Source organism: Macaca fascicularis, chromosome 15, assembly GCF_037993035.2.
Source record: "Macaca fascicularis isolate 582-1 chromosome 15, T2T-MFA8v1.1".
In the NCBI taxonomy this organism is placed as follows: Eukaryota; Metazoa; Chordata; class Mammalia; order Primates; family Cercopithecidae; genus Macaca; species Macaca fascicularis.
Window position 1 is genome coordinate 78113199 of NC_088389.1, and position 27047 is coordinate 78140245.

The 27047-nt window shown below is 36.5% G+C and overlaps 1 protein-coding gene across 5 annotated transcripts in view; it reads right to left on the minus strand.

Moving 5' to 3' along the window:
• Positions 1 to 27047, minus strand: part of FOCAD (focadhesin) — a 318797-nt gene that overhangs the window by 220238 nt on the left and 71512 nt on the right. For all 5 annotated transcript variants that reach the window (XR_012424668.1, XM_065530469.2, XM_065530470.2 and 2 more), the window contains 4 exons: positions 19116 to 19217; positions 12236 to 12440; positions 8878 to 9084; positions 594 to 681 (listed from right to left, as the gene is read on the minus strand). Coding sequence is in view for 4 of the 5 variants with exons in the window: in XM_065530469.2 (XP_065386541.1) it covers positions 594 to 681; positions 8878 to 9084; positions 12236 to 12440; positions 19116 to 19217 (602 nt within the window). In the remaining variant the exon portion in view is untranslated. The remainder of the gene's footprint in view (positions 1 to 593; positions 682 to 8877; positions 9085 to 12235; positions 12441 to 19115; positions 19218 to 27047) is intronic.

Sequence of the window (27047 nt, forward strand, 5' to 3'; positions counted from 1 at the left end):
AAAGTATGACTTGTTTACCAATCTGCCAGATAGGGCAACTAGCTTCTTTACCACATTCTTCTTAACTAGAACATTTTTGCCTCTCTTGGCCCCCTCCTTCACTTTTCTTTAAATCAATACTGGACTGTCAAAAGAATATTATCTTTCATTTGTTCTAGCTAGATTAAAGCAATAACCATAAGTTAAATTCTGTTCAATGTAGCACATTTTGAATAGTAAAGGTATGGAGTGTTTTAAAATAACTACAACTACGAAACACTTTTCTTTCAAGGATGTTATACTAAAGCTTTCCATTTTGCTGTACAATGCTCAGTAAGGTGATATGCCATTCACTATATTCCTGAATGTTACTACTATATAAGGTTAGATTATAACCTTCTAACATGCAGCCGAGATACTTGGTAAATTATGTTATTTCAAAGCTTGCACAAGGTAACACCTAATTAGACAAGAAAAAAATTCTATTTTATAATTTTAAAAATTACAGATGGAAACTCAAAATACACAGGATAGCATGATACATAGTTCAAGTGAATCCTGTCAATACTCATGTTATATCTACATTTTACTCTAGTGACTGTATTTTTATTTACCTAGATTTAAGATTGGCTTCTGCTGACTTGCTGGAGTCTGTAGAAGTAGTAAAGCTATTCCAATTATGATCAGTTCAACAGGAAAATCCTAAAAGGATAGAGGGGGAAAAAGGAGTTGTTAAAGAAGTTCCCAGAACCATGGCTTTGTAACATGTATCCAGGAAGAATATATTTAATATGAAAGACTGCAAGCCTATTACACAAATTTATTTATACAGCAAGTGTGCTCTACTAAAGAAAGAATTGGTCGGCCAGGCATGGTGGTTCACGCCTGTAATCCCAACACTTTGGGAGGCTGAGGTGGGTGGATCATGAGGTCAGGAGTTTGAGACTAGCCAAGCCAACTTGGTGAAACTCCATCTCTACTGAAAAAATACAAAAAAATTAGCCAGGAGTGGTAGCAGGCACCTGTAATCCCAGCTACTCAGGAGGCAGAGGCAGAGAATTGCTTGACCCAGGAGGCAGAAGTTGCAGTCACTGCACTCCAGCCTGGGTGGCAAAGCGAGACTCCATCTCAAAAAAAAAAGAGAAAGAATTGGTCGATGCCACACACTTACACATAAATTCAAAATGTTGTATTATATGGCCAAAAAGCAAGAAGCTATAAACCAAATGATTCAGAGGGAAAACTCAACACAGCAGATCAGCAAGTCTTCTAAACAGTCAATCTTTGCAAACCATTGAAAGTTGTCTAAAATACTAAATTTAATAATATTTCATTTCTGTAAACTGGTTCAATATCCTACTTACCTAATACAGACATGATCCATCTACATAACTTGCATAAGGAATTACACTAAACAAATTTAGTAAATCATGTTATAATAAAAGAAATATTAGTGCCAGGGAGGTAGAGATTATTTTCAAATTACCGTAATTCATTAAGCATTAAATGTAGCAGAGCAATGACCATAGAAATAACCAAGTATATAAACAAAACAAAACAAAAAGACATGTATATTAGGCTTTAATAAACATTAATAAAACACAAATGACCTGTTATTTGAGGTTTCTAAATAAAGTAAATCTTAATGTATTATGGTACTAAAGAAGAAAGGTTCAGCTAAAATGACTATTCTGAAGTTTACAGAAGTGCTTGCAGAGCAGAAGTACCTATGAATAGTAAAGACAGGCAAAAAAAAAAAACCACACACACACACAAACAACAACAACAACAACAAAAACAACAGGAAAATAAGGAAATCTGTGAGTTAGAGCCACATGTTAAAGGACCACCTGCCTGAGTGAAAACAATACAGTCTGGCACACTCAGAAGTTATAATCTTGAAGATACTATCAATTAACAAATACCCTCTAAAATCTCAGTTTTATCATTCGAAGAGTGAAATTCACCTACAAAATCCTCTCATGTGCTTGTTTATGGACTTTTGAAAAACAAAACAGCAAAAGAAAAAAATTTGTGAATTTTTAAAAATGGGATATATTCCAATCTATGTATTTTGGGAATATATGTGTTCACTGCTTCGAAATAGAGTTGAGAACAATGAAGCACTCTTATCTATTTGAGGATAATACATGCATTTCAAAACCAACACACTTACAGTATATACTATCACACCATTCTTTGCTATATCTTCCCCAATTTCATTTCAATTTCTGCATGTCCATAAAAAACAAAAGGAAAACCAACAAGACCATTTAAACTTCAGATTCACTAGATTCCAAGAGAATCAACAACAAAGAAAAGCACTGCTATATAGTAACACTATTATTGGAAAGCCTTTTTCACACAAGCTATTACTGCAAGGGCCATAAAGTAGCTTTTTAGAGTTCTGAAATGGAATAGAAGTATTTTTATTAAGTGGATGGAACTTAAAAGTATGAAGGCAAAAATGAAAATGGCCTTCTCCAGGAAGGGTGAGACTGGCCTGTTCAGAATAGAGGGTGAAAGGAAAAGAGTGGAGATTCAAGATCAAAACTAAGGAAAAGTAATTGGTGGAGGATTAGATCACATAAATCTTAAACTACTTACAAGTTTAGTGGTTACAAGTTTTTTGACTGATTGATTTTTAATGGACACCAAAGGATGGTACCATTTAATAAGATCTTTTAATAAAACCCAGTGTTGGACATCCCATTTGCACACTTCAAATGCTACAGCTACTGCTGTGGTAACTGGTTCTGCACAGGTGCAACCTAATGGTTGTCCCCTAAGTCCCCACCATACACCTCTTGCTTCCTGCCCCAGAACAGCGCACTCTAGAAGTACAAGGAAGTTAAAGCCCCATAGGCCAAAGCTGACAAATCGGCAATAGTACCCAATAGATAAATGCTTTCCCATTAATTCCAGATCCTTCTTTCATAAGGCTTCTCAGAAGATTCTGTGGGATCAAGCAACTAGTTGCTCGTAGCAGTAGCCTACCTGATGATGCCTCTATTGCCTCTCCCACCTTCCATACTTCACTCCTCTTGTCCCTCTCTAGCTGCTTGCTGGGATCACATTGGCAGATTAATTCCAGTCATATAAGCCTTTGCTTTTGTGGGAACCCAGTCTCTACTTTTGCCTTTAGGGAAACTCAGGCCAACTCACAGCCTGAAAATAAAATAAATAAATAAAAATACAATAAAAGAAGGAAATAAAATACATAAAATAAAAGAAGAAATTTTAAAAAAATGAAATAAAATACAGAAAAAAAAAATGAGTAAATGCCTTTATACTCAGTCACAGATGTTGGAGGAGTCCCAGTAACAGAAAACAACCTGGAGTCCACATTTTTTGTCCTCAAGTCAAATGAAAATAGCACTAAACACCACCTATGTACCAGGCAGTAAGTACATAAGCTGGGTCTACAAATGCCACTGTGGACAAAATAGTCCCTTTTCTCAGGGATTTTACAGTAAAGTCATGGAAAAGTATTTTTAAAGAGAAAACAAGGCATGAGAAGGTAGCAGACAAAACAAAGATGGTGGCCCAACTCACACAATCCTCCAGTGCCATAACTTTGCTACGTACTCTGTTCCCCTGGCCAGAGCTTCATCAAGCTAAGATGGGCCAAACAGATCATTTTTCCTACAAAATCTGAAAACTTAGACACACAGCAAAGAAAGTTGGTTGGAACTGAGTCATCAGCTAGTAGTGTCTTAGAAACCGCAAGTTTCCGACCCTTCCCAATGCTGAAATGTTTCACTCATTCTTCACTTTGAGAGCTACTCAATCTCCTCCCAATGTGCATCATTTTTGCCTAATTTTGCTGGTCAGGGTGCATTTATTTTGCTTGAAATGTAAAGGACCTTAAATTATGATTATTCTAATCAGGCTAAAAATGGCTCAACTAAGACCAAATCCACAAAAACTAATGCAGCCTAAGAAATAAATCCATTTTCAATATACAATGATACAACTCTAATATAAGAGTAGAAAGAGAACAGAGTGGGGGAAAAGTTAATATAATATTTGAACAAAACATCCAGTTGATAAACCCAGTGATACGGAAATGTGGGTATGGTGTCAAAATACATAAGACTGCTTCATTCTACTTCATTTTATTTCAAATTATAGTACATATAGACCTATAGTATATGTTTGCAAATTAATTTTCCTAGGCTCACTTTTTTAACCTCAGGAACACTAAGATGGGGATGGGGGACAGAAAACTTCATAACACAAATATTTCAACAGTTCTACTAGTTGTTATTTCCTTCTAAAACTTAAAAATATTGGGCAAATGAGAGATATAAATAGGACTTTCCCTCATCAAAAATCTTTTCATTCTTCTAAATGACATTAGTATCCTGCGACTCTACATTATAACCAAAAACATTTTAAAAATTAGACTCAAGAGCCAACTTTATATTAATAGATTCCCAGTGGCCAAAATAAGACAATTTAAAATTCAATAAGGATAATATCTATGATAGACTGAAGTGCATCAAATATGTTTAAATTCATGAATTCATAATACTTTTTAAAGTTAGTAAAGAAAAACGCAAAAGAGTAAAGCATTTATCCTAACTTTCCTTTACTAGTGGATAACCAACTAGTAGGCTGTTGGGGGAGGAGGGTTCTTTTTATGGAAGTATTCCAGCTAATAAATGAAGAAGGAATGATAGGATTAGAACATTACCACTCTGCAACTCCTAATTAACAGAACTAGGCATTGAGTATCAATGACTACTAACATCATAAAAAGAAAAGCAACACACATTGTGCTTCTTGATGACAGAACACACCACCCCCTGTAGTCTTGGAAACCAAAAACAAAATATCCTGAATCCAAACAAGCCTTTAGAGCTAACTACCTTTGAACAGCGAAACACTTTAAAGCAGCGGTCCCTGGCTTTTTTGGCATCAGGGGCTGGCTTCATGGAAGACAATTTTTCCACACATCTGGGGCAGTGAATGGTTTCGGGATGAAACTGTCCCACTTCAGATCATCAGGCATTATTTAGATTCTTATAAGGAGCACACAACCTAGATCCCTCATATGCACAGTTCACAATAGGGTTCATGCTCCTGTGAGAATCTAATGCACCGGCTAATCTGATAGGAGATGGAGTTCAGGCAGTAATGCTGGCTCACTGGGCTGCTCACCTCCTGTGTGTGGCCCAGTTCCTAACAAGCAAGGAACCGATACCAGTCTGTGACCCAGGCATTGGGGACCACTGTATTAAAGTGCACCATATGGATGCAATCAGCAAAATCCAGAAGATAGGAAACTCTCCAGCTCACACAAGCCAGGTTATTCAGTACACAAACTGCAGGGAAGAAAAGTGGGGGAGGAAACGAAAGGGGATGAACTTTAATTGGAAAGAAACTTAAAAGATCTCACACACACACATAGCCCAAAACATATTATGATGATTAGAGATACACACTGAGATGATAAAAGTATAAAGAAATGTAAGGAAGTGGTTACTACAGAAGTCAGAATAGTCAGGGGAAACAAGAGGTTATGATTAGGACTGGGCTTGTGGAGAACTTCTGTGGTGGCTAGAAACTTCTATTTCTTGATCTGTGTGATGGTTTCAAAGTTCTATGTTTTGATCTATGTGCTATCTGTCTTATGTGCAAAATAAATGATAAAATCCCCTGTGGGTGCTACTTTAAAATAGAGATATTTGGGCTGCACTTAGACCCACTAATTCAATATCATTAGGGATAAGGCCCAGGCATGTGCATTTTTAACAGACTCTGCCTAGTGATTTTTATGCACACTAGTTTGAACCATTTGACTAAAACATGAGCTTCATGAACCTTGTCTGCTTTCAACTAATTGCCATAGCAAAGTGTTTGCCATAGGCATCTGCTTAACAAATATATGCTAAGGGTGGGGGGGAAATATACAAAAAAATGGTCAGAGAATTATACTAAAAAGGACTAAACTCTATGAAATTATAATTGCTACTCATATGAATCTACTAAAAGTACAGGAAAAAATACGGGGTTTACCCATGGATATTATGTTTACAGTTAACAGAACTGGCAATTTATCTACATAACGCTGATCTATAAAATATCTTTCTGTATAATATTTAATTATAAAACATCTATCTATATGTATTTATATACTATCTATATGACATATAACATAATTATATCTGTAAGATATAATTATACCTGATATATATTATATATATCTACTATACATAAGATACGTATATAAGTATACAGTAGAAAAATATGTTATTTAGAGTCCCAGTATATGTAAAATCATTCTAATCATAAGATTGGCAAATTGACAAATGACTTATAATACTTGAGTCTTCCTGGGTTCCCATCTTCCATCAAAATCTACATTTACTCTCTCAATTCCTCACCTGCCATTCACACTCCCTTAATTCCAATTTCCCCACCACCACCACCACCACCACCACTCTGCTGAAACTGCTCCCTCTAATGTTAAAAATAAGCTTTTATATGCTACATCCTGAGAATACTTTCCATCCCTTACTTTTACATCATTGCTCTATGACACATGACACTGTTGACCATTCCCCCTTATTGAGGTATTCCTTCCCTTGATTTTCTTGTCATCTGTCTCTGCTGGTTATATATGATCCTTCTAGACATATTTTCTCAGACTCCTCTTTATCAGTAAATTCCAAATAACGACCACCCCAGAGTTCCACCACAAGCCCTGTCATCCAATCCCATGTTTAAAATCCCCACCCCAAAGTTAATGTCTACAAATATACACCTTTAGCCTAGACTTCTAGCCTGAATTTTAAAACCATATATCCAACTATCTATGATCCATACGTACCTCAAGTCAAGTATATCTGAAATAAAATTAATCATCTTCCCTCCAACATCAGCTACCATTTCTCAAAGTAAATGGCATCATCCAGTAGCCCAAAATAGAAAGCTGAGATTCTATCAAGGACCCTTCTCCTTGACCATCTAATCAATCATAAAGCCCTACTGATTCTATCTTCTGTGTCTCCCTTTTCCCACTTCCATTTCCCTCATTAGGCCCTCACTATGGACTGAACTGTGTCCTCCCAAAATGTATTTGTTGAAGCCCTAACACTCATGTGACTGTATTTGGAGTGAGGAAGTAATTAAAGTTAAGTGAGGTCATCCGGGTGCCCTAATTCAATCTGGATAGTGTCCTCATAAGAAAAGACACCAGAGAGCTCATACTCTCCCTACCATGCGAGGAAAGCCAGCTGCAAGCCAGGAAGAGTCCTCATCAAGAACAGAATCAGCCAGCACCCCGTGCTTGGACTCTCCAGCCTTCAGAACTCTGAGAAATAATTTTATTCATTTATTTATGTATTTTGAGACAAAGTCCTGCTGTGTCACACAGGCTGGAGTGCAGTGGCGCAATCTCGGCTCAATGCAACCTCTGCCTCCGGGTTCAAGCAACTCTCCTGCCTCAGCATCACGAGTAGATTACAGACGTGTACCACCACACCCAGCTAATTTTTCGTATTTTTAGTAGAGGCGAAGTTTCACCATGTTGGTCAGGCTGCTCTCGAACTCCTGACCTCAAATAATCTGCCGCCTCGGCCTCCCAAAGTGCTGGGATTACAGGTATGAGCCACTGCACCCAACCAATAAATACATTTTTATTAGTTAAGCCACCCAGTCTGTGGCAGCCCTAACTGCCTAAGACTTCCTCCTCACTTCCTACCCTATTAGTGGTGTGTGGCCCCAAACTCTTCTCCACCCACCTACAAGGAAGATCTTCCACACATTAAAAAATGAGATCTGCTGAAAGATCTCAAACAGCATACAGGATAAAATGTAAACTCATTTGCATGGCATAGAAGACAGGCCCAGCCCTATTTGCCACATCTTAATCCTTCAGCAATATCAAACATCCTCTTGGTTTTTTTTGGTTTTTTTTTGTTTTTTAATAAGCCAAGCCTGACTACTCTTTCATGTTTCTTTATTTGGGCACATGCTGTTCAACAGCTGGAATACCCTTCCCAGGCCCTTGTACCAGGCACATTCCATTCAGTCTTCAAATCTCAACTCATGCCCTACCTCCTGAAACTTGTTCTCCCATTACACTTTAAATATACTCCCATAAAATCTTTTCTCTTATTGTACTATAATTTAGTTATTGCATCTCTGTAAGTCTCTTGAGGTCATAGAATTTACCTTTTCATCTATGTATTCTACAAAGCCTGGCATATAGTAAATGTTCAATACTTGTGTTCTGCATGAATAAATGAAAAAAAAAAAGTCACAGTGGTGATCTTTAAATGATGATCTGAAGAGTATTTTAATTATTTCCTTTTCTAACAAATGATATTAGTAGTAGTGCAATAGCAATATGCTCTAATGGTATTAGATCAAAATGCCTCTGATACGCAAACTAAATGAGCACATCCACCCAGTTATTGAAAGACTCACTTGAGTGATAACTGACACAATAAAATGTCTATCTGATATGGTTTGGATCTCTGGCCCTGCCCAAATCTCATGTTGAACTGTAATCCCCAATGTTGGAAGTGGGGTCTGGTGCAGGTGACTGGATCACAAAGGTGTTCCTCATTAATGGTTTAGCACAATCCTCCTGGTGCTGTTCTTGCGATAGTGATTGAGATCTGGTTGTTTAAAGGTGTGTAGCATCTCCCCACTCCTCTCTCTCACTCCTGCACCAGCCATGTGAAGTGCTGGCCCCTGCTTCACCTTCCGCCATGATTGTAAGTTTCCTGAGGCCTCCCCAGAAGCTAAGTAGATGCCAGCACCATGCATCCTGTACAGCCTGCCAAACTGTAAGCCAATTAAGCCTCTTTTCTTTATAAATTACCAAGTCTCAGGTTTTCTTTATAGCAATGCATGAACAGTATAATATACTACTATCCTTACCTCCTTCAGAAGTTCAACACAGTGCTCTAAAAGGTGAATTAAAGATGAACATTCGCCAGTTATCTTTAAGCTGACTTCACAGACACACAGCAGCTGAAGAGTCATCTGGGTAAGCTGAATTTTCCAGAAAACAGGATGACGCAAAAGGCTTAAATATACTTCCTCAATAAACATCATCGCTTCTGTTGTCTGTATCAAATCTTTTATCTGTTTAAAAAAGTCATTATATGATATTAAAAAATACACAAACCAAAGGATAATTTTAAGGTACACAAAAAGCTTTCAACAATATAATTTTTTCTCTAAACCTATAAAGACTTAAAGGAGATGAAAAAAAGTTACAGAACTCAATGAAGGATTAACTATACAACTGCACCTTATCCTTTGGTTATTAACCAAAATCCAATTTGCTACTGTTTTTGTTACTGCTGGCTGACACAAATTTCTCTTCCCTTATTTTTCTAGCTTCTCTGAGTGCAGATGTCTTAAAACAAGTTACATGACAATGCCAACATGTTGAGGGAAATTAAGTTCGGTTTTGAATTCTCCAAATGAACTCTCATTTCTACAATTCCAACATAGATAACCTGATAGTAAAGGGTCAGCATGTTATTCTAACACGGTACTAAGCCCTTTATCTGCAAGATATTTGCTCAGACAGCCTTAACTGAGAGTATCATTTCCACACTTGGCAGATACAGTAAAAGACCATATTCAAATGGTAGTCTTCTCAACAGGCTAATGTATTAGATAGGAAGGACTTGGGTGCTCTTGAAAATCCCAATGCAATTCAAACCCAGCTGTTCCAATCAAAATTCTGGAGTTGGTATTAAGGATATGGTCCTGCTCACAGACACACTGGCATTTCCCAGAGATTACAAACAATGGACCATCTGCTTCCATCAGGAGCCTGTGTCTGTTAAATTCATCAAGAAGAAAGCCTACGGTTGACCAGCTGTACCTTTTACCAGTGGTTATCACCATAATAACACAAATGACTATTAGTTATACACAGAGACAAAAATTAGTTGCTAGCAAACAAGAGAAAAAAGATATTAAAAGATCAAAGAGAAGAAATAGCAGAAAACATTGTTATAAAAAATAAACAGTCTGATATAAATTATTTTGCTCTCTTGCAAACATACAGTAGGAAAGTCAAAAGGCCACAGAATAAAGCCTAATGTTTATTTGACAATATATTTCCTTGAGTGCATTTATGTGCACATTTCTAATTTTCCATAAAAAAAAAGTTCAAAAGACAACCTCAGCAAGCTAGCATTAAAGGCTCTCTAATCTTTAACATTATCTAAGTTCTAAACAAGCATAATTTTGAAGTAACATTGTCTTTATGTAGAAATATATTATTTAATAATACAATAGGTAATATGTGAGGTGACAGGAATCACCATTAAAATGAAAAGGACAATTCTACATCTATAAAATGAAAGAGCAACGGGCATGAGAAGAAATAGAAAAAGGAGTTTCACTGACCATTCTTTCATCATTGGTCAACAAGGTTGCATGGTTATTTCTAAAACTTGTTTTTTAAAATTTAAATGTGATTCTATCCTAGTGCTCAGTATAAGTAAGACCACATCAACAGCATTGTAGTCAGCTCTAAGAAGATCATTTCATAGTAGCACATTTTGAGCACCAATAAACTAGAAAATTCCTGGCAAAACAAAACAGAGAAAAGTCGGGAAACCATTTGCAATGGAGAGATTAAGAAAGTGAAGAAAAAAATAAGGAGGGGAGGGAAGTGAGGAAGAAAGGAAGGAAGGAAAAATGGGAAGGAAAGAAGGGAGAAAAACAAGACAAGAGAAGATACAGATGGGGTTTTTTTAAAAGCTTATAAAAGCCTTTCTGAGAAGAATGAAAACGAATGAGTAATTAGAAAAATGAAGGTCAATAAGTACTTGCTAAAAAAAAAAAAAAAATGGTTGCCTTGCAAAATAGTATGCTTCCTCTATCAATATTCAATTAGCCATAAGATAGTCATGTTCCAGAGAGTATAAGAAACATCTGTATTGGGTGGGAAACGGACTATATTCTCTCTAAGACCACTTCCAACCCTCACATGCTTCATTCTAGTAACACTGATTTGTTAAACCGATTAAGTATGCTAATATCACTAGTTCTAGTACTTCCAAATGATGTATTCCCTTTTTTCTCACATAATTGTTAGGTAAAAAAGCCACAGATTCCCAGAAATATTCCAAAGAGCTCATTTCTAAAAGCATTTAAGCTTGTCAACACAAGTTCATAAGATGGAGACAAACCTTTGCCAAGGAGCACAGCACAGGGTAATGCAGCCATGATGTGAAAAATGTACCCTAGTTCAAGATGTTCTGCCTAAACATTGCTTTATTGTCCGCACAAAACAAAAGCTTTGGAAAAGCCACAGGAGAATTCATTTTAATTAAATTTTCTCTGCCTTGATTACAGGAAAGCCTATTTATGAGTCGCAAAGGAAAGATTTACTCTAGTCACTCCTTGCTAACACAAACTTAAAACAGGTCATGTGTGACCTCAAGTGATCACTTTGAAATATGTTCACAGATTCCCTCCATCAGCTAAGCAGCATGGTGCTCACATTCCAGGCAAATAGCAAACCTAGATGATGGGAAGAGACGGACTGATAAATGAATCACTACACTAAAATCCCAACACCTGGGCAACTGGATTTTTTTTTTTTCATTTGCAGTTATAGAGACAATGACTCAAATTTCTCTTTCCCCTGAACTGTGTCCGTGTTTTCTCCATACCTCCGTCAACCACTTTTCATCTTTCTACTTTGAATTATAAGAATGTATGTACAGTACTTGTCCTAACTCATTTACTACATGTGTGCTTCTCAAGAGCAGGATCCCTGAGAGCTGCTGCATATGTTGCAAGGGGACATGTGGAAGCTGGAATCTAGCTGGCACTCAGCTGGCCAGGCTTTGCATCCTCAGAGCTATTTATGCCCTGAGACACACCCTTTTTTTTTTTTTCCCAATGTGCACAGAGGTCTTTTTTTTCCTTCTTACTGTCCCAATGTCTACACAGAAGAAACTCAACTCAAAATCTTTTACCTGATAACTGTTTCTTAAACAAAGGAAAGTTTTCACGCCTGCTAATCCCAAAATGGACTATGTTGATTTATAATTTCTGTGAATTTAGTTAACATCAAACATAATACACTCATGTTAAATCTAGATTTTGTTTTTTTCATCTTCCCCAAAAGATTGTAAGCATTTCTAGAGCGAGGATCATGTCTGAGTTTGCCAAATCACTTATTTTCTAGAACTACTTTGTCTGTGACAATAACAACACTTACCGATGCCGATGCTGTATTTGTGGAGGACGAAGACCTTACCTGCAAACATGGAACCATGTCACAACACAGTTGAAGTATCTGCTGTTCCAGTATTGATGGTTGATCTTTGTCACAAAGAACCTGGGGTTGAAGTAAGACTTTCAGCAGGGCTAGTCGGAGTTTAGCATATTCTTGTAACTGAGATGGTTCACAATACAGATACCACAGAAATGGTGCCATTATTTGAATGCATGAAACTTCTGACCTATAAGACATGAAATATGTTAGCCAGTGAATGAGCTAAATACACTATCATGCAGGTAAAGTAGCAAATATCAACTTATAGTTCATGAAATAACATAAACTACCATATCATCAAGTGTAACTTCTTTTTATGATTCTTCTATTCCACTATGACCTGCCTACATCTATGCCAAACAGTTCTTTGTACACTGAGGAAAATTATTCAACACCTGGAGACTGTAAGCTAGATACTCAGGATGAAGAGAGTCTCTATTTGCACATTAGAACAGCAACCACATCTCCAAAATCAGTCTTTAGTGAACATAAGAATCATCTGGGTGGGGCGCGGTGGCTCATGCCTGTAAAAATCCCAGCACTTTGGGAGGCCGAGGCGGGCGAATCATGAGGTCAGGAGATAGAGACCATCCTGGCCAACATGGTGAAACTGAGATCACGCCACTGCACTCCAGCCTGCCAACAGAGCAAGACTCCATCTTAAAAACAAAACAAAACAAAAAAAGAATCACCTGACAACCTTTCTAGAATGACAGACGGCAGGATCACCTCTCCAGGAGTATGAAACAAACATGCATTTTTGGAAAAAACTCCATAGGTGAGGATCTATCTACATAAAACAAACCCAGACAAACATCCCAAGATGATTATGATGACAGTTAACATTTACTTGTTAACCCTTACAGTGTTCAAGTTACTGCATTTTACGTCTTTAAATCCATTTAATCCTCACAACCATATGAAATAAAAAATAATATTATCCTCATAACACAGATAAAGAAACTGAAGGAGAGAGAGGTGAAGTAATTTGTCAAGGTCTTCTTAAGCACTTCCCACTCTACAAATCTTTTGTACCTATTTAGATTTCATTATATCCTGAAAACTCCTAGTCCAAATTCACTAAAATACCAGAATGATCATCAAAAATAAAAATATGGTCACGTCATTAGCCTAAACAGTATCTAGCCCAATTCACACACACCGTCCATCATTTGGCCTCTGTTTATCTTTCCAGCTTCATTTCTTCCTCTTCATTCACCACTAAACCACACTAAACTCCCTTCAGGTCTTTATCAAGCCATCTGGGCTTTCTTCTCACTTGCTATTCCCTTTACCTGTAATATTCTCCCCTTCTACCCTTCCTATTCTTTCTCCTATCTAGTTTCTATCATCCTTCAGTTATCTGCTTTAAAATGACTTCCTCAGGTCCTTCCTTGACACTTCACCTTCATCAGATAACATCAGATGGGCTTTTAAGACACAATGCCTTTATTGTCATTACATTTTTTTTAAGAGACAGGGTCTTGCTACATTGCCTAGGCTAGAGTGCAATGGCTATTCACAGGCACAATAATAGTGCATTCCAGCCTTGAATTCCTGGGCTCAAGCAATCCTCCTGCCTCAGTCTCCCAAGTAGCTGAGACTACAGGCTGTTATCATTACATACTTAATATCTGTATCCCCTGCCAGACTATAAACCAAATGAGGCCACGGATTTCTGTTTACTGCTATTATCACCAATAACTGTATATACTAGGCCTTCAAAGAGACACTCATTTAATTAATTCAGTTACACTAAGTTACAAAGTAGTTTTATAATTAGCATGCAATTAAATGTCATGATTTTATTTTCTAATGTTTTTCACATTATATATAAGAAATGATTAGATAAGATACAAAGTTGAAATAAGAATTATCTATCCTCAAGAAGCATACGGTCTGACAGAGACACTCAGTTATAATCCTGAACTAGGTGACAGAAAGTGAAAACTGCCAAAAGAGTGGTATAAAGTGCAATTGCTTCATGAAAGAAATGGTATTTAAATTATGTTTGACTGTTCTCATTTAAGAGTGGGAGCTAAACCTTGGGTTCACACAGACATAAAGTTGGGAACAACAGACACTGGGGACTTCAAAAGGAGGGTGGGAAGGAGTGGGGACAAGGGCTGAAAATTTTCCTGTTAGGTACTTTGTTCACTACTGGGTGACAGGATCAATAAAAGGCCAAACCTCAGCACTACACAATATACCCTTCAAACAGATCTGCACATGTACCCCTGAATCTAAAATAAAAGGGAATTTTTTTTAATTATGATAAATTATGCTTGACAACATAATCTTATAATACCATACATTTCATAGCAATGTGATTTTAAAATGCCATTAACATTAATAAAAATGCCAAGCCAATTAAATTTTACTCATTAATGTATTCACTTGGTAAAATTTACTGACCACCTACAGTATACCTCACTCATCTATGTGATGGAAACAAAGCAAGAAATAAAAATAGATTAAGTTCCTGCTCTCATAGAGCTCACAGTCTGAAGAAATTTTTTTATCATAAGCTCAAATACTTATACAATCTATAAAAATCAAAAGGACTTTTGAGGTCATAATTATTACTGAAACATATATCTTTATCACACCTTCTACTTTAGGAAACTAAAAAAAGATAGATGAAGGAATCAGATAATGCATGTATAAAATACAAAGCGAAAGTTTCCAGAAAAGAGATTTAAGAAACTTCCTTCTCTATCTCTCTTTAATAATGTATTCCCCAAATAATAAATACTATCCAAGTGTCAACAGCATCCATGGATAGCTTATCCGTTTTCTTCTACTTTGAGATGCTGAAGGTGAAATGTAAGGTTCATATAAAGAAATACATTTCCAAGATGCCATTATGATTTGACATCGGGGCAAACGTTGAACTTCCTTAAGGACAATATACTATTTAAAAATCTCCTTGGCTTAATCTGTTCTGATTTTAGATTCTGCATTTCCCATGTGGTATCTGATGATTAATCATCACTTCAGTGGAGTAAGAAATTACCAGGGCTTAGGAAAAAAAGAATATTAAAAAAAACAGATAATCTGAAATCGCACAGTGATTTAAAATGTTTTAAAACGTAACCAATTATGTATGTACCTACACACAAGTCTTTTATATTTATGTTCACCACTAAGGGAGAAGTCGCAAAAAAAAAAAAAAAAAAAAAAACAGACCCGGAGAGAGAGTAAAAAACGGAGGCTTGGACCAGGCACGGTGGCTCACACCTGTAATCCCAGCACTTTGGGAGTCTGAGGCGGGCGGATCATGAGGTCAGGAGATCAAGACCATCCTGGCTAACACAGTGAAACCTCGTCTCTACTAAAAATACAAAAAAATTAGCCAGGCGTGGTGGCAGGCACCTGTAGTCCCAGCTACTTGGGAGGCTGAGGCAGGAGAATGGCGTGAGCCTGGGAGGAGGTTGCAGTGAGCCGAGATTGCGCTGGGCAACAGAGTGAGACTCTGTCTCAAAAAAAGAAGAAAAAGTGGAGGCTTTAGGCCCAACTCCACCACTAGTTAGCCAAGAAACCTTCTGTAAGTCATTTAAGGTCACTCTCCTCAGTTCTCTCATCTGAAAAATTATGTTAGACTAGACAATCTTAAAGTAACCCAGCCTAAAATCTATGATATTATCAATTTGTACCATTCTCAAATTCTCAGTTCCTGAAAGGTTAAAGTCATAGGCCTTCAATAAATAAAGGCAGAACTTAATTATAAAATATACCTAAATACTGTGTGCAGAGTTGCATGCCTATAGTCCCAGCTACTCAGAAGGCTGAGACAGGAGAATCACTTGAGCCCAGGAGTTCATGTCCAGCCTGGGCAACATAGCAGACTCCCATATCTTAAAAATAATAATTATAATGCCCCCCAAAAAAATCTAGCATGAACATATACTGTCATTTTAGGACATATATATAATATTAAAAATGAACATAAATAGCTAGCTACTGTTTTGCTTTCTTCCCGAAGTTGTGAATCATTACTCATATTCTTATTAAATTAACAACCTGTCACCCAGGCTGAAGTGCAATGGTACAATCTCCGCTCACTGCAACCTCCGCCTCCTGGGCTCAAGTGATTCTCAAGCCTCAGCACCCTGAGTAGCTCTATTACCTTCTAAACAACAACAGACTGAGTTAACTGGCCCTAAAATTATATCTCAGGAAACTAAGTCTGCAGCCAGAACTATCAATTTCATACTACAAGGAATAATTCTATAGTACAAACATAAAAATGAGGCTATTGAAATTATTCTTTGCAAATAAATACAAAATAATTTAGAATTTCAAATGGCTCTAGATAGCATACTCTAACACCTGAGAACTTATGTAAAAGAAATGAGTCAATAAAAGCTTAACAGTAAATAAACCAAAGTCAATTAACATTTTTTCCTTATGATATCTAGACAACTTAAATTAGAATAACTACTTCTAAGTCCCAATTATAATACACCCTTGAGATAAAAGTAACCAAATAGTACATTTATTATTTACTAAGTAAAGCATTGGAAAAGTTATGCATTCTTAAGAATTAACCTATAAATGAGCTCAATAACAAAAGCAGCGTGGCAGCAGCAGCAGGATCTTTTATAAAGCAATTCAATCTATTTAACAACAGAGAGAAATTTCATTAAACAAATGTGTTTATAAATTTCTTCAGATTTGTTGTTTGTTTCTGACAGAGTTGAACAAAGTCTTATTTAGTAAATATTAATGTCTTACCTTTGAAAATGCAGTCCTACATGAGGGAAGACAGGATGATAATGATGTTCGTTTTGAGCTATTCATTCAACTGTTAACATAAATTTTCCTCACTAGCAGCCAAGTACAAGGTGCTATGGACTGAATATTTGTGTCCCCCACAAATTCATATTCTGAAATCCCAACCCCCAAGATAGTAGGAAGTGAGACCTTTGGGAGATTATGCGATTATGAGAATGGAGCCCTCATGAATGAGATTAGTGACCCTACAGAAAAAGTGTCAGAGAAGTCTCTTGCCTCTTCCACCATATGAGGATAGAGACACAAAATGGCCCTCTGAGGACCAGAAAGTAGGTCCTCACCAGACTCCAAATTTGCCAATACCTTGATCTTGGACATCCCAGCCTCCAAAACTGTGAGAAATAAATTTCTGCTTTTTATAAGCCACCCAGTCTACGGTATTTTGTTATAGCAGCCCAAACTGACTAAAACACAAAGTCTCCTATATCTCTTTAAAACTTCCAGTGGCAGTATATCCTGCCTCGAAATTCTACGTAAAACTGAAGTTATGGACTTAGAAATGGTGTTCTAAGAAACTATATTTATAAGATACTATAAAACCTTCAAAAGCAAGAAAATATGAATGTATCTGGCATGGTGACTATAACTCAGGCATTACCCAGAATAATGGTATCTTTATCACAACCTTATGTGATGATATTAAGTATGTAGTGATACTATATATTTTAAGGCACTCTACAAACCACTACCTGAGCCCTTCTAATCCAGGGTCCTCATGAGCCCTTCTAATCCAAGGTCCTCATTTAAAGAAATTCAACATTTATAAAGCACCTAGAAATGTGCCAAGTATCATTAATACAAAGAATATGAAACACAGTCCCTGCCCTCAAGAAGGTTTCACAGTTTATAGAGGAGAGTAATTATGAAAATGTCACAACTGCAAGGTATTATGTAACCATGCAAGAGACATGCCTAATACAGCTTCTAGTAAGAAAAGAGCCTAGGGCAAAAAAAATGCCTAAACAGAGATTTTAAATAAAGAAATTTATCAGGAAGAGAGTGGGGTAAGTTTCAAGAGAGTACAGTAGGTACCAGTAAGTAAAAACATGGAGAGAAGGAAACAGCACTGCTTCCTGTGTGGAACACAAGGCAAGTCAGTGTACTGCTAAAGCATAAACTGAGATGAAGATAAGAAAAGATAAAGCTGGTGAGACAGATTGGAATTACATTATTTACTAAGCCTACTATGACATATTAGATTTTATCCTGTAGTCCAGGGAATTTCAAACTGTTTCAGAAACCAAACCTTTTTGTTTTCCCATAGAAAGCTTCCATAAGATATCAACAAGTAAGTGCTATGAAAACAGAGCTGAAGGGGTGGGAACATGCTCCATGCTTAGCCCATGCACTGCAACTGCAGTTTGAAAACCACGGCCACAGAGACTTAAGCACAGGAGTGATACTGTAAGATTCACTCTCTTGATATATCCTTCTGAGGAATGTTTAGAGAATGGATTTGAGCAGGACATGACTGGAGGCAGAGACACCAGTTAGGAACAGGTGGCAAGAGCCACAGCAAGAGACAATGAGGCCCTGAACCAGTGTCATGGTAGTAAGGATAGAAGAAAAGGGAGTAGCTTTGAGGACCATCAAGAGGCCTTGGTGAAAGTACACTAACTGCACATATGGTGGCTATTTGATCCCACTTGGCAGTAATACTTTATCCCAATTGGCAGTTTTCTAATGGAGAGACTAACTTATTAGCCAATTTCCAGGGGGAAGAACCTATCTTCTATATGTATAGTGTACATAGAAGATATGTAGCTTACTGAATTTTTCTAGCCAACTTCCCTAACCACTTACCAATGTTTAACTTCTTTAATAACAGCTTTTCTCATATTCAACATTTCAACAACCAATAAACCTGGTATTTTTTTTCTTTTACTCTTTAAAAGAAAATAGAAAACTACAACCTGCTCTAGGATGTTTCTTCAAGAGAAAACATTATAGATCAAAGCAGCTAAAAAGAAACGAAACAAAACAAAACAAAAAAAACTCTAGCTCTAAAATTGGCATATACCATTCTGTCTCCCTCACTTTATTTTACATTTTAATTTTATATTACCTTTCAGGGCACTGCTGGAAAAACGCTGTCAGCTGCTGCAAAAATACTGGCCAGCAATCAGGTCTGTGTTCAAGCACAGTGATCAAAGGATGAGGATGATTTCTGAAAAACACAAAAAGTCACATGGGAAGCTGTCGTTCAAGACTACACATTTTCAATATCCAAATATAGCAGCAAAGAAGCCAATATCATCTAGAGACTTTTTTCAGGATTCATAATTGTCACAAAATGATCACTTGCTCCATTTGTTGCAGAGTTGGTTCATCAGAACTGACTCTCCTCCCTGCCTTTACCTAACATTTTTGCAGAAAACAAAATGGACCCAGGAGCCTCAGAGATCCAGATTTGGGAATGGGCTCTTCCATTTAACAGCTCTGTAACTCTGGCCAAGCTCCTGAATCCAGGAGCTCTCTCATATCCATCCCCTTGATCCTTCATTCCTAGAGGTCACAGGCCACCTCCTCCTCCTGCTACTGCTGCTCTCTTTCCAAGCCTGGAAATTTCCATTTCCTCCAACCTTACCCCAACCCTGTCTCTCCCTCTCTGTTTCCACTTCATTATTCCCATTGTATAGTTCTGTGTTTCCCAGCATATTTAAGAATAGAAAAAAGGAAATATTCCTTCCATCTTAACAACAAACTAACCAAACTGAGGATGCATAAAATTTCTGTTGAATGCAGATGAATCCTTTTATTTGAGCTACTTCCATTAAGATACCTAAAGAGACTATATAAAACATAAAATCTGAAATTTGGATTCTCAAAGAATGGGGTTTAACTCAAAAAAAAAAAAAAAGCACAACCATGAGTTATTTTAAATAGTTCAAAAAGGCTACTCTACTAATAATTGCAAATTGGTCAGCTTTTTAAGCTATTAAGTACTATAAAATTTTTAGTTATTATTTATGTGGCTTTTTCCGCCAAGAAAATATTTAAATAAAATGTAAGGTGGGACGCAGTGGCTTACGCCTGTAACCCCAGCACTTTGGGAGGCCGAGACGGGTGGATCACCTGAGGTTGGGAGTTTGAAACCAGCCTGACCAACATGGAGAAACCCTGTCTCTACTAAAAACATAAAATGAGCCGGGCATCGTGGCGCATGCCTGTAATCCCAGCTACTCAGGAGGCTGAGGAAGGAGAATCACTTGAACCTCGGAGGCAGAGGCTGTGGTGAGCTGATATCACACCATTGCACTCCAGCCTGGGCAACAAAAGCGAAACTCCATCTCAAAAAAAAAAAAAAATTAAAATGCTCATTGTAAAAACATGCAAACAATACAAAAAGATCAATCTTTTTAGCATAAAAGGAACCACATACATAATGCTATTCTTTAATTTTAATTTTAACCCAACTACATATCTCCAGCAACGATTTTTCAAAAAACAGTGACTATCAGACCATCAGTTACACTCAAATGATTTTTTAAGACTGCCTTCATGATGATTCTCAAAATATGATGCCTTACTAGTAAGATCAACTGGGAACTTGTTAGAAAAGCAAATTCTCAAGCCCTAGCCCGGACCTAATAAATAGCCCTGCAGGAAATTCTGATGCACTGCTATAAAGCAGTGTTTCTTAATCTTGGTTGCAAGTTAGATTAGCTGTGGAAATCCTAATACTAATGCCCAGGTCTGTTATCTTAGACTTGCTAGGAATGAAGTTTGTCCCTTAGCAATTTTTTAAAACTCTACGGGTAATTTTAGTATGTTGCCAGGATTCAGAACTGCTACAAGTAAAAACTACTGCAGGGGTGTTGGGGGTGGCAAATGTACTATGTTTTTTTCTCTTTTAAAAACAGAAGAGTACAGTAGATCTATCACGTTGAAACACACATGAAACACCTTTCTGACACTACCACACAGTTTCTGGGTATAACACTATCTCTTTATTTCTTCTTAACCTCACCTAACCTATCATGTACTAACTAACTTCACATGCTGGCAGCCTCCTGTTTGCTAAAGCACAGGCTATTTCTGACTGATGGGAATGCTATCATTGCTAAGGGATCACTCCAAGCAACTTTTAATGCCAAAACTCAGAAATCATATCAAAATCATTCATGTTTCCCAATTCCAAACCCTTTGGCAGTTAAATCTACCTAGAATTTGCTTCCACTCTGGTTGCCACAAATACTAAGAAAAATATTACAAATCCTAAAAGCCTCTCAGGTATGTCACATCAGATGAAATTCTTAGATTGAAAGTTCAGCAGGTCATGTTCAATTAAAACCACAAAACAGGCAAGTAGCAGTGATTCACACCTGTAATCCCAGCACTTTGGGAGGCCAAGGCTGGAGAATTGCTGGAGGCCAGGGATTTGACATCAGCCTGAGCAACACAGCAGGACCCAGTCTCCACCAAAAACAAATGAACAAACAAACAAAAAAACACCACATAAAAAGGAAGAAATAGCAGAAACAGTACCTACAATTATTTCAGCAGCTTTGGGTTCTTCTGATAAGAACCATATTGCTATAAAGAGTATCAGATATAATCATCCATTAATCTTCCAGATAATGGTGGCAGTTACAAATATTTAAGAAGAAAACTCAACAAGTTACCACAAGGCACTGAAGTGCTTTTTAATATTCTTCCTTTATAAGTCATCTCCCTTCTATCCTTCACACCCCACCAAAAAAACTACTAAGGATCTATCTCCTTTTTAAAATACACAGTTTTGTCCAAATTGAATAAGGTCAACAGAAATAAAAAACAGTATAAAATGGGATTAAAAGTGATGTATACATGGCAAACATTTCTATTATAATTTACATTTATGCATACCGAGGGAGCCACCCCAGCTTTGTTGCATGATGCTGAAGGCCTGTTTTGCTAGCTATTGGATTCAGCAGATTTTATTTAGTATCTCAGACCTAAATTCAAAAAATGAGATTAAGTAAAATATAGTAGGATAGGGATCATAAAGATTAACTACTGATTTAGATATCTAGATAATTAAGTTTTTCAAAAAACTGATTATGTCAGATCTCAGTGGCAATATTGCAGGTAATGATACACAATATTGATTCCAAGAAGCTGAAAAGCTTGAGGGAAAAGGTAAGTATAAGAGGAGAACACTGAATCCTCCTGTTGATCAGCATTTGATTATTTGATTACTAACATACTATTTCAACTAAGTATACTAACCTATAATCAATTATAATTGCCACAATTTTAATACCTTAATCATAATGAAGCAAAGAGCTAAATTCTCCCTTGAGTCATCAAATTGGTATGTAATACATATATAAAATAATCCATAAAGCCTTAGGCTCATGTAATAGAACGGATGTATTTTTTAACTCAATAAACTTCATTGCACAACTGCCCATGCATGAGAGTTTCTCAGTCTTAACACTACTGACATTTTGGGCCACATAACTCTTTATTGTGTGGGTTGTCCTATGCACGATGGAACATTTGGCAGCATCCCTGACCTCCACCCACAAGATACAAGTGGGATTTCTCCTAGTTATAACAATCAAAATTGTCTCCAGACATTGCCAAATATCCCCTGGAGGACAAAATTGTTCCTGGTCAAGAATCACTGCATTGAGTAAATGACAAGTACTATGGAAGGCCCATCACTGAAGAAAGCATTGCACCAATCCCGAATTGTTTAAAAAAAAAAAAAAAAAAAAAGACTATGCTTCTACTTTTCTACTTTCACCTTTCCTTACACTGAACGAAAAGTAGTTAATCAATCATGATCAAAGTTGTGATTTTCTTAAGGAAATATAGTTATCAAACTGGATGCACAAGAGTAACAGAACACAGTAGAAACTAAAAGCCTTAAAATGGAAAACAAATGTAAAATCATTCCTTTACAAAACATAGAATAAAGGGCATTAAAGAATATTCATGCTAATTTGGATATGACAGAAAATGAAGTTATTTTCCTACTTAAAATATTATAATTAGAGCATTTAAAATTCAATAAAGCTAAGTATAGCTCAGTCTTGCTGTATTCAAGAGTTGATTATTACATTTATGGATTACTCAAGATTTTTCTTTACTTTCTTCCTCTCACCCACTGCTTGTTAGCCTTTCCATTTTTTCAGATATATCCAACTGAGAAAGGTCAAGGTAAATGAAAGGATCCACAGTTTAACTGAGTCAAGTTAACAACTTTAAATTGGAAGCATTACTGATCAAAAAAGGGGAGAATGTGGTATGAAAAATGCCAAAACACAACCTGAGTCATGCCTCAAATTTCTAATTATCCCCAAACCGGCTATTCAAGTTATGTTGCCTAACAACGCTTTATTCAAAAGGATAGATGGGCTGATGAATCAGCCCGATCACTTGTAAATAAAACTAACAGTAGCAGACAATAAGCTATACAAGTTTTGAAAAAATAAACACAAACATGACACATTATCATCATTATTATTATTTATATTAATATATGCAGTGACTACAGAACATTATTGGAATCACTTACTATTATGTAGCCATGTCCATATCTCAGAAAATAGAAGTGGAGAGGTGAGATAAAATTGTGAGGGAAAAGAACTGAATTAAAAGAATCAAAAGTTCCAAATTTACATCCTGGCTCTGCCACAAATCACGTGATCTCACGCAAGAGAATCAACCTCTCTTGGCCAAAGTTTCTTCACCAATAATAAAATAAGGCAATCAGACTAAATACCTTCCAGAGCGAATACTGTATAACCCAAGCCACCCATTAACACCCTAACCTTAGTACTGCTCAGGACTACAGATGCAAACAAACCCTGCAAAGGCAAAAAGTATTAAAGATGGCAGCTCTCAGCTACTAATAATTCTATCCCAAGCTTAAATGGCTCTAAGTCCAATGTCTAATAAAACCTAAGTCCTCAAAAAAAAGGACTTCTATTTTTAGCTCAGAGATAAATCACCCTATTTTTTTATTTCAGAAGGAAGTAAAGTGCTATGTCCGCAGAAATTTTTAAATCAGAATTTTCTAACTCCTGAGATAGCCAATAGATTCTGCTTTCTCCTTAAAAGAGAATGACATTATTTCTAAAGATCAAGATCAATACAAACCAGGCAACCAGGTCACCCTTCATTGGTCTCTAGTGCCTATAATGTCTCTCTTACTGTGTGCATTTTTTTTTGGGGGGGGTGGTTGTTGTTGTTGTTGTTGTTGTTGTTCTACAATAGATGATCCAATTTGTTGTACATTCTTTGGCACTTCCCCATTTCGTGATTTACAAGTATTTTAATTGCTATTTTAAGTAAAGCATTTAATACCTAGCAAATAGAAGAACTACAGAAGTGGGTACAATTATGATTATCATCAGGATAGGTTTGTCTCTTAAATTACAGCATAAGCAGTATGAAAGCTGGGTATGTGTCTTTTTCATCTTTTTGTTTCCCTTTCAGTGCCAAATGCCTATCTACAATAAATGTAATTATCACACACATACTTTCCCCAAATCACCTTCTTAAACTCTTAAACTGGTTGATTCATGTTGTTGCAAATGACAAAATAAACTGGATCACGGGAAGCCAATTTATCACAGTCCCTCTAGCACATTGTCCCAAAGTCAACGCTGTTCAGAGAAAAAAAGCACAGAGGACGCACACAGAGTTGGTACCTAATACTTCAATATTCCCACTCTTTATTAATATCATCAACAGCACAGAGCAGTACAGTACATGTATCCTAACAGAACGGAGTGAGGAAGGAATGAATGATAAATGCATAGTTCCCCCAGACTAGCAGAGGCAATGATAAAATATGTAACTGGATTCACCTTTCCAAGTATAAATACATCTATCCTAATAGAAATGAGGGGGTTAAAAAAAATACTCTGTGGTAGGCAAATCAAAAAGCAAAAGTTATTTGTAACCTTTAGGTCACCTCAACCTTCTTGTTACATCTCTGAATATAGGAAAGCTATGATTTGATTTACATCATAAATTCAGCGACAGACACAGATTGCCTTTTCTGTGTGAGGAAACAATGCCTGCAGTCACCATGCATTTTCATGTATGCAGCTGTGACCCTGGCGCTTTCAGAAGCATTGCATAGCACTTACTACATCAAATATGCATTTTAAAAGCATTTCTCTACCTGCTCTGAATTTTGATTTGAAACTGCTGGTTAGAAGCTAAAAAGAGATTTTTTTTAATCTGCAGATTTTAAGTTAAAAGATGCATGATATAAAATTATGAAGACTCCACCATGAATATTACTATAAAAAAGAAATAATAATTCAAAAGGAAAAACTAAACAATAATTGTGAATTTCTGTAGATCCTATAACACAATTTTAAGACAAATGCATCTTTATCCTTCCTACATAAGCTCCTAGAAAAAGACTTGGAGCAAAGCAATTGTAATTTTGTCATTTTTGAGTGACAACATCTTTTCTTTGAGTCTATAAGGCAGAGACAGTATAAGATTCCTTTCTTTGAAAATATACTTCCTATTACAATGATTCTCCCCCAACAATGAACCTTTCCCAGAATCCCTTTTAGAGGGCCAGGGTTTTAATGCAATGGTGCCTGACAACGTCAAAAGTCTGGAACTATTTTAAGTACAAGGTAATTGGTTAGGGGGAAACATAAATGTACTTAGGGATCCACAACCTTCCTTTCATTAAGTTGTGTGCTATGATCACTTGGTGGGGGGGACACTTAGAGACAAACAAATAGGCTAATAAGCAAAAATTACAACATTTTTGTGGCCTTAAAGACATTTATCAGCAAACTATAATACCAATCTTTCAATTAAACATCTACAATTAGAAGACATATAAAATGTTTTCTGGTGGCTACTGCTAACTGGAAGACTGTATGATGGGTGCAGCTGATTCTAAAAGTAAATCCTAGGTGTAAACCCCAGGTGATTCGACCCATAAATTGTGAACAAAGACTTTCCTGAATAGAAAAGAGGAAGGAAAAGAGGAAATGAAAACAGGAGCAAAACATGTAGCTAGAGAGAAAGAATGGAACTGCAAAGAGACAGATGGCCCTTGCAAAGTACTACTGGCTATGTTTTCTCAATTACTTTCCTATCTTCTTCTTTATCCTTAACTCTGCTGGGCTTTTTCAGGAGCGGATCTGACTACATCCTTTCCCATCTTCTTTCTCTGATTTTTCTATAATGATTCCTACAAGCCCACTGAAACCATATGTAAAATTTTTAGTATATATGCATGTGTACATTTTCTATAACAGGAGAAAGTCCGAAACTTTTATGTAATTCTTAAAGAAGGTCCTGACTACCCTCCCAAAAAAGGCTACATACCAGTAAATTAAACCTAAATATATCTAAGGTAGTTGCTACAATTCAGTCTCATTAGAACTTCTGCTTTCAAAAACACTACAAAGACCATTTCCAAAAAAAAAAAAAGTTATACGATATGTTCTGTCCAGAAATGGTGGCTCCCTGAGTGTAAGTTTTTGTAACTTCAGTAAAATAAAAATAAAATTAATTATTGCATTAATGTATTCCACTGGTTTCAATCCCTTATGGCAGCTTGATTGTAGAGGTGTCATACTTACATTATGCTAAGTAAAACAAACATTTATACCTCAGGAGATCCCTTCAGATAATATATTCAAGTATTGAAATAATCAACCCCCCAAAAGCAAAATGCTCACTTTGAAAACAAAGCCATATGATAATAGCTGACAGTTGATTTTTTTAAGAGTTAGAGGATGAGCAACATCATTGAGAAATAGTAAATATAATAATGAAATGTATCTAGATATGAAAAACAACTAAACTACTCTAAGGACTACAGTTCATTTTCAGTAACTTACAAAAAGTAGTTTACCTTTAAAATATATATAAAAGGCAAAAAAACACTAAAAATGCAAATGGGTAAATAAAATTTTATATCTATGGAATAGATTAAAAGGAATGAAGTATGGATGCATGCTACAACATGAAGGAAACCTTGAAAACATTATGCTAAGTGAAAGACGCCACACTGTAT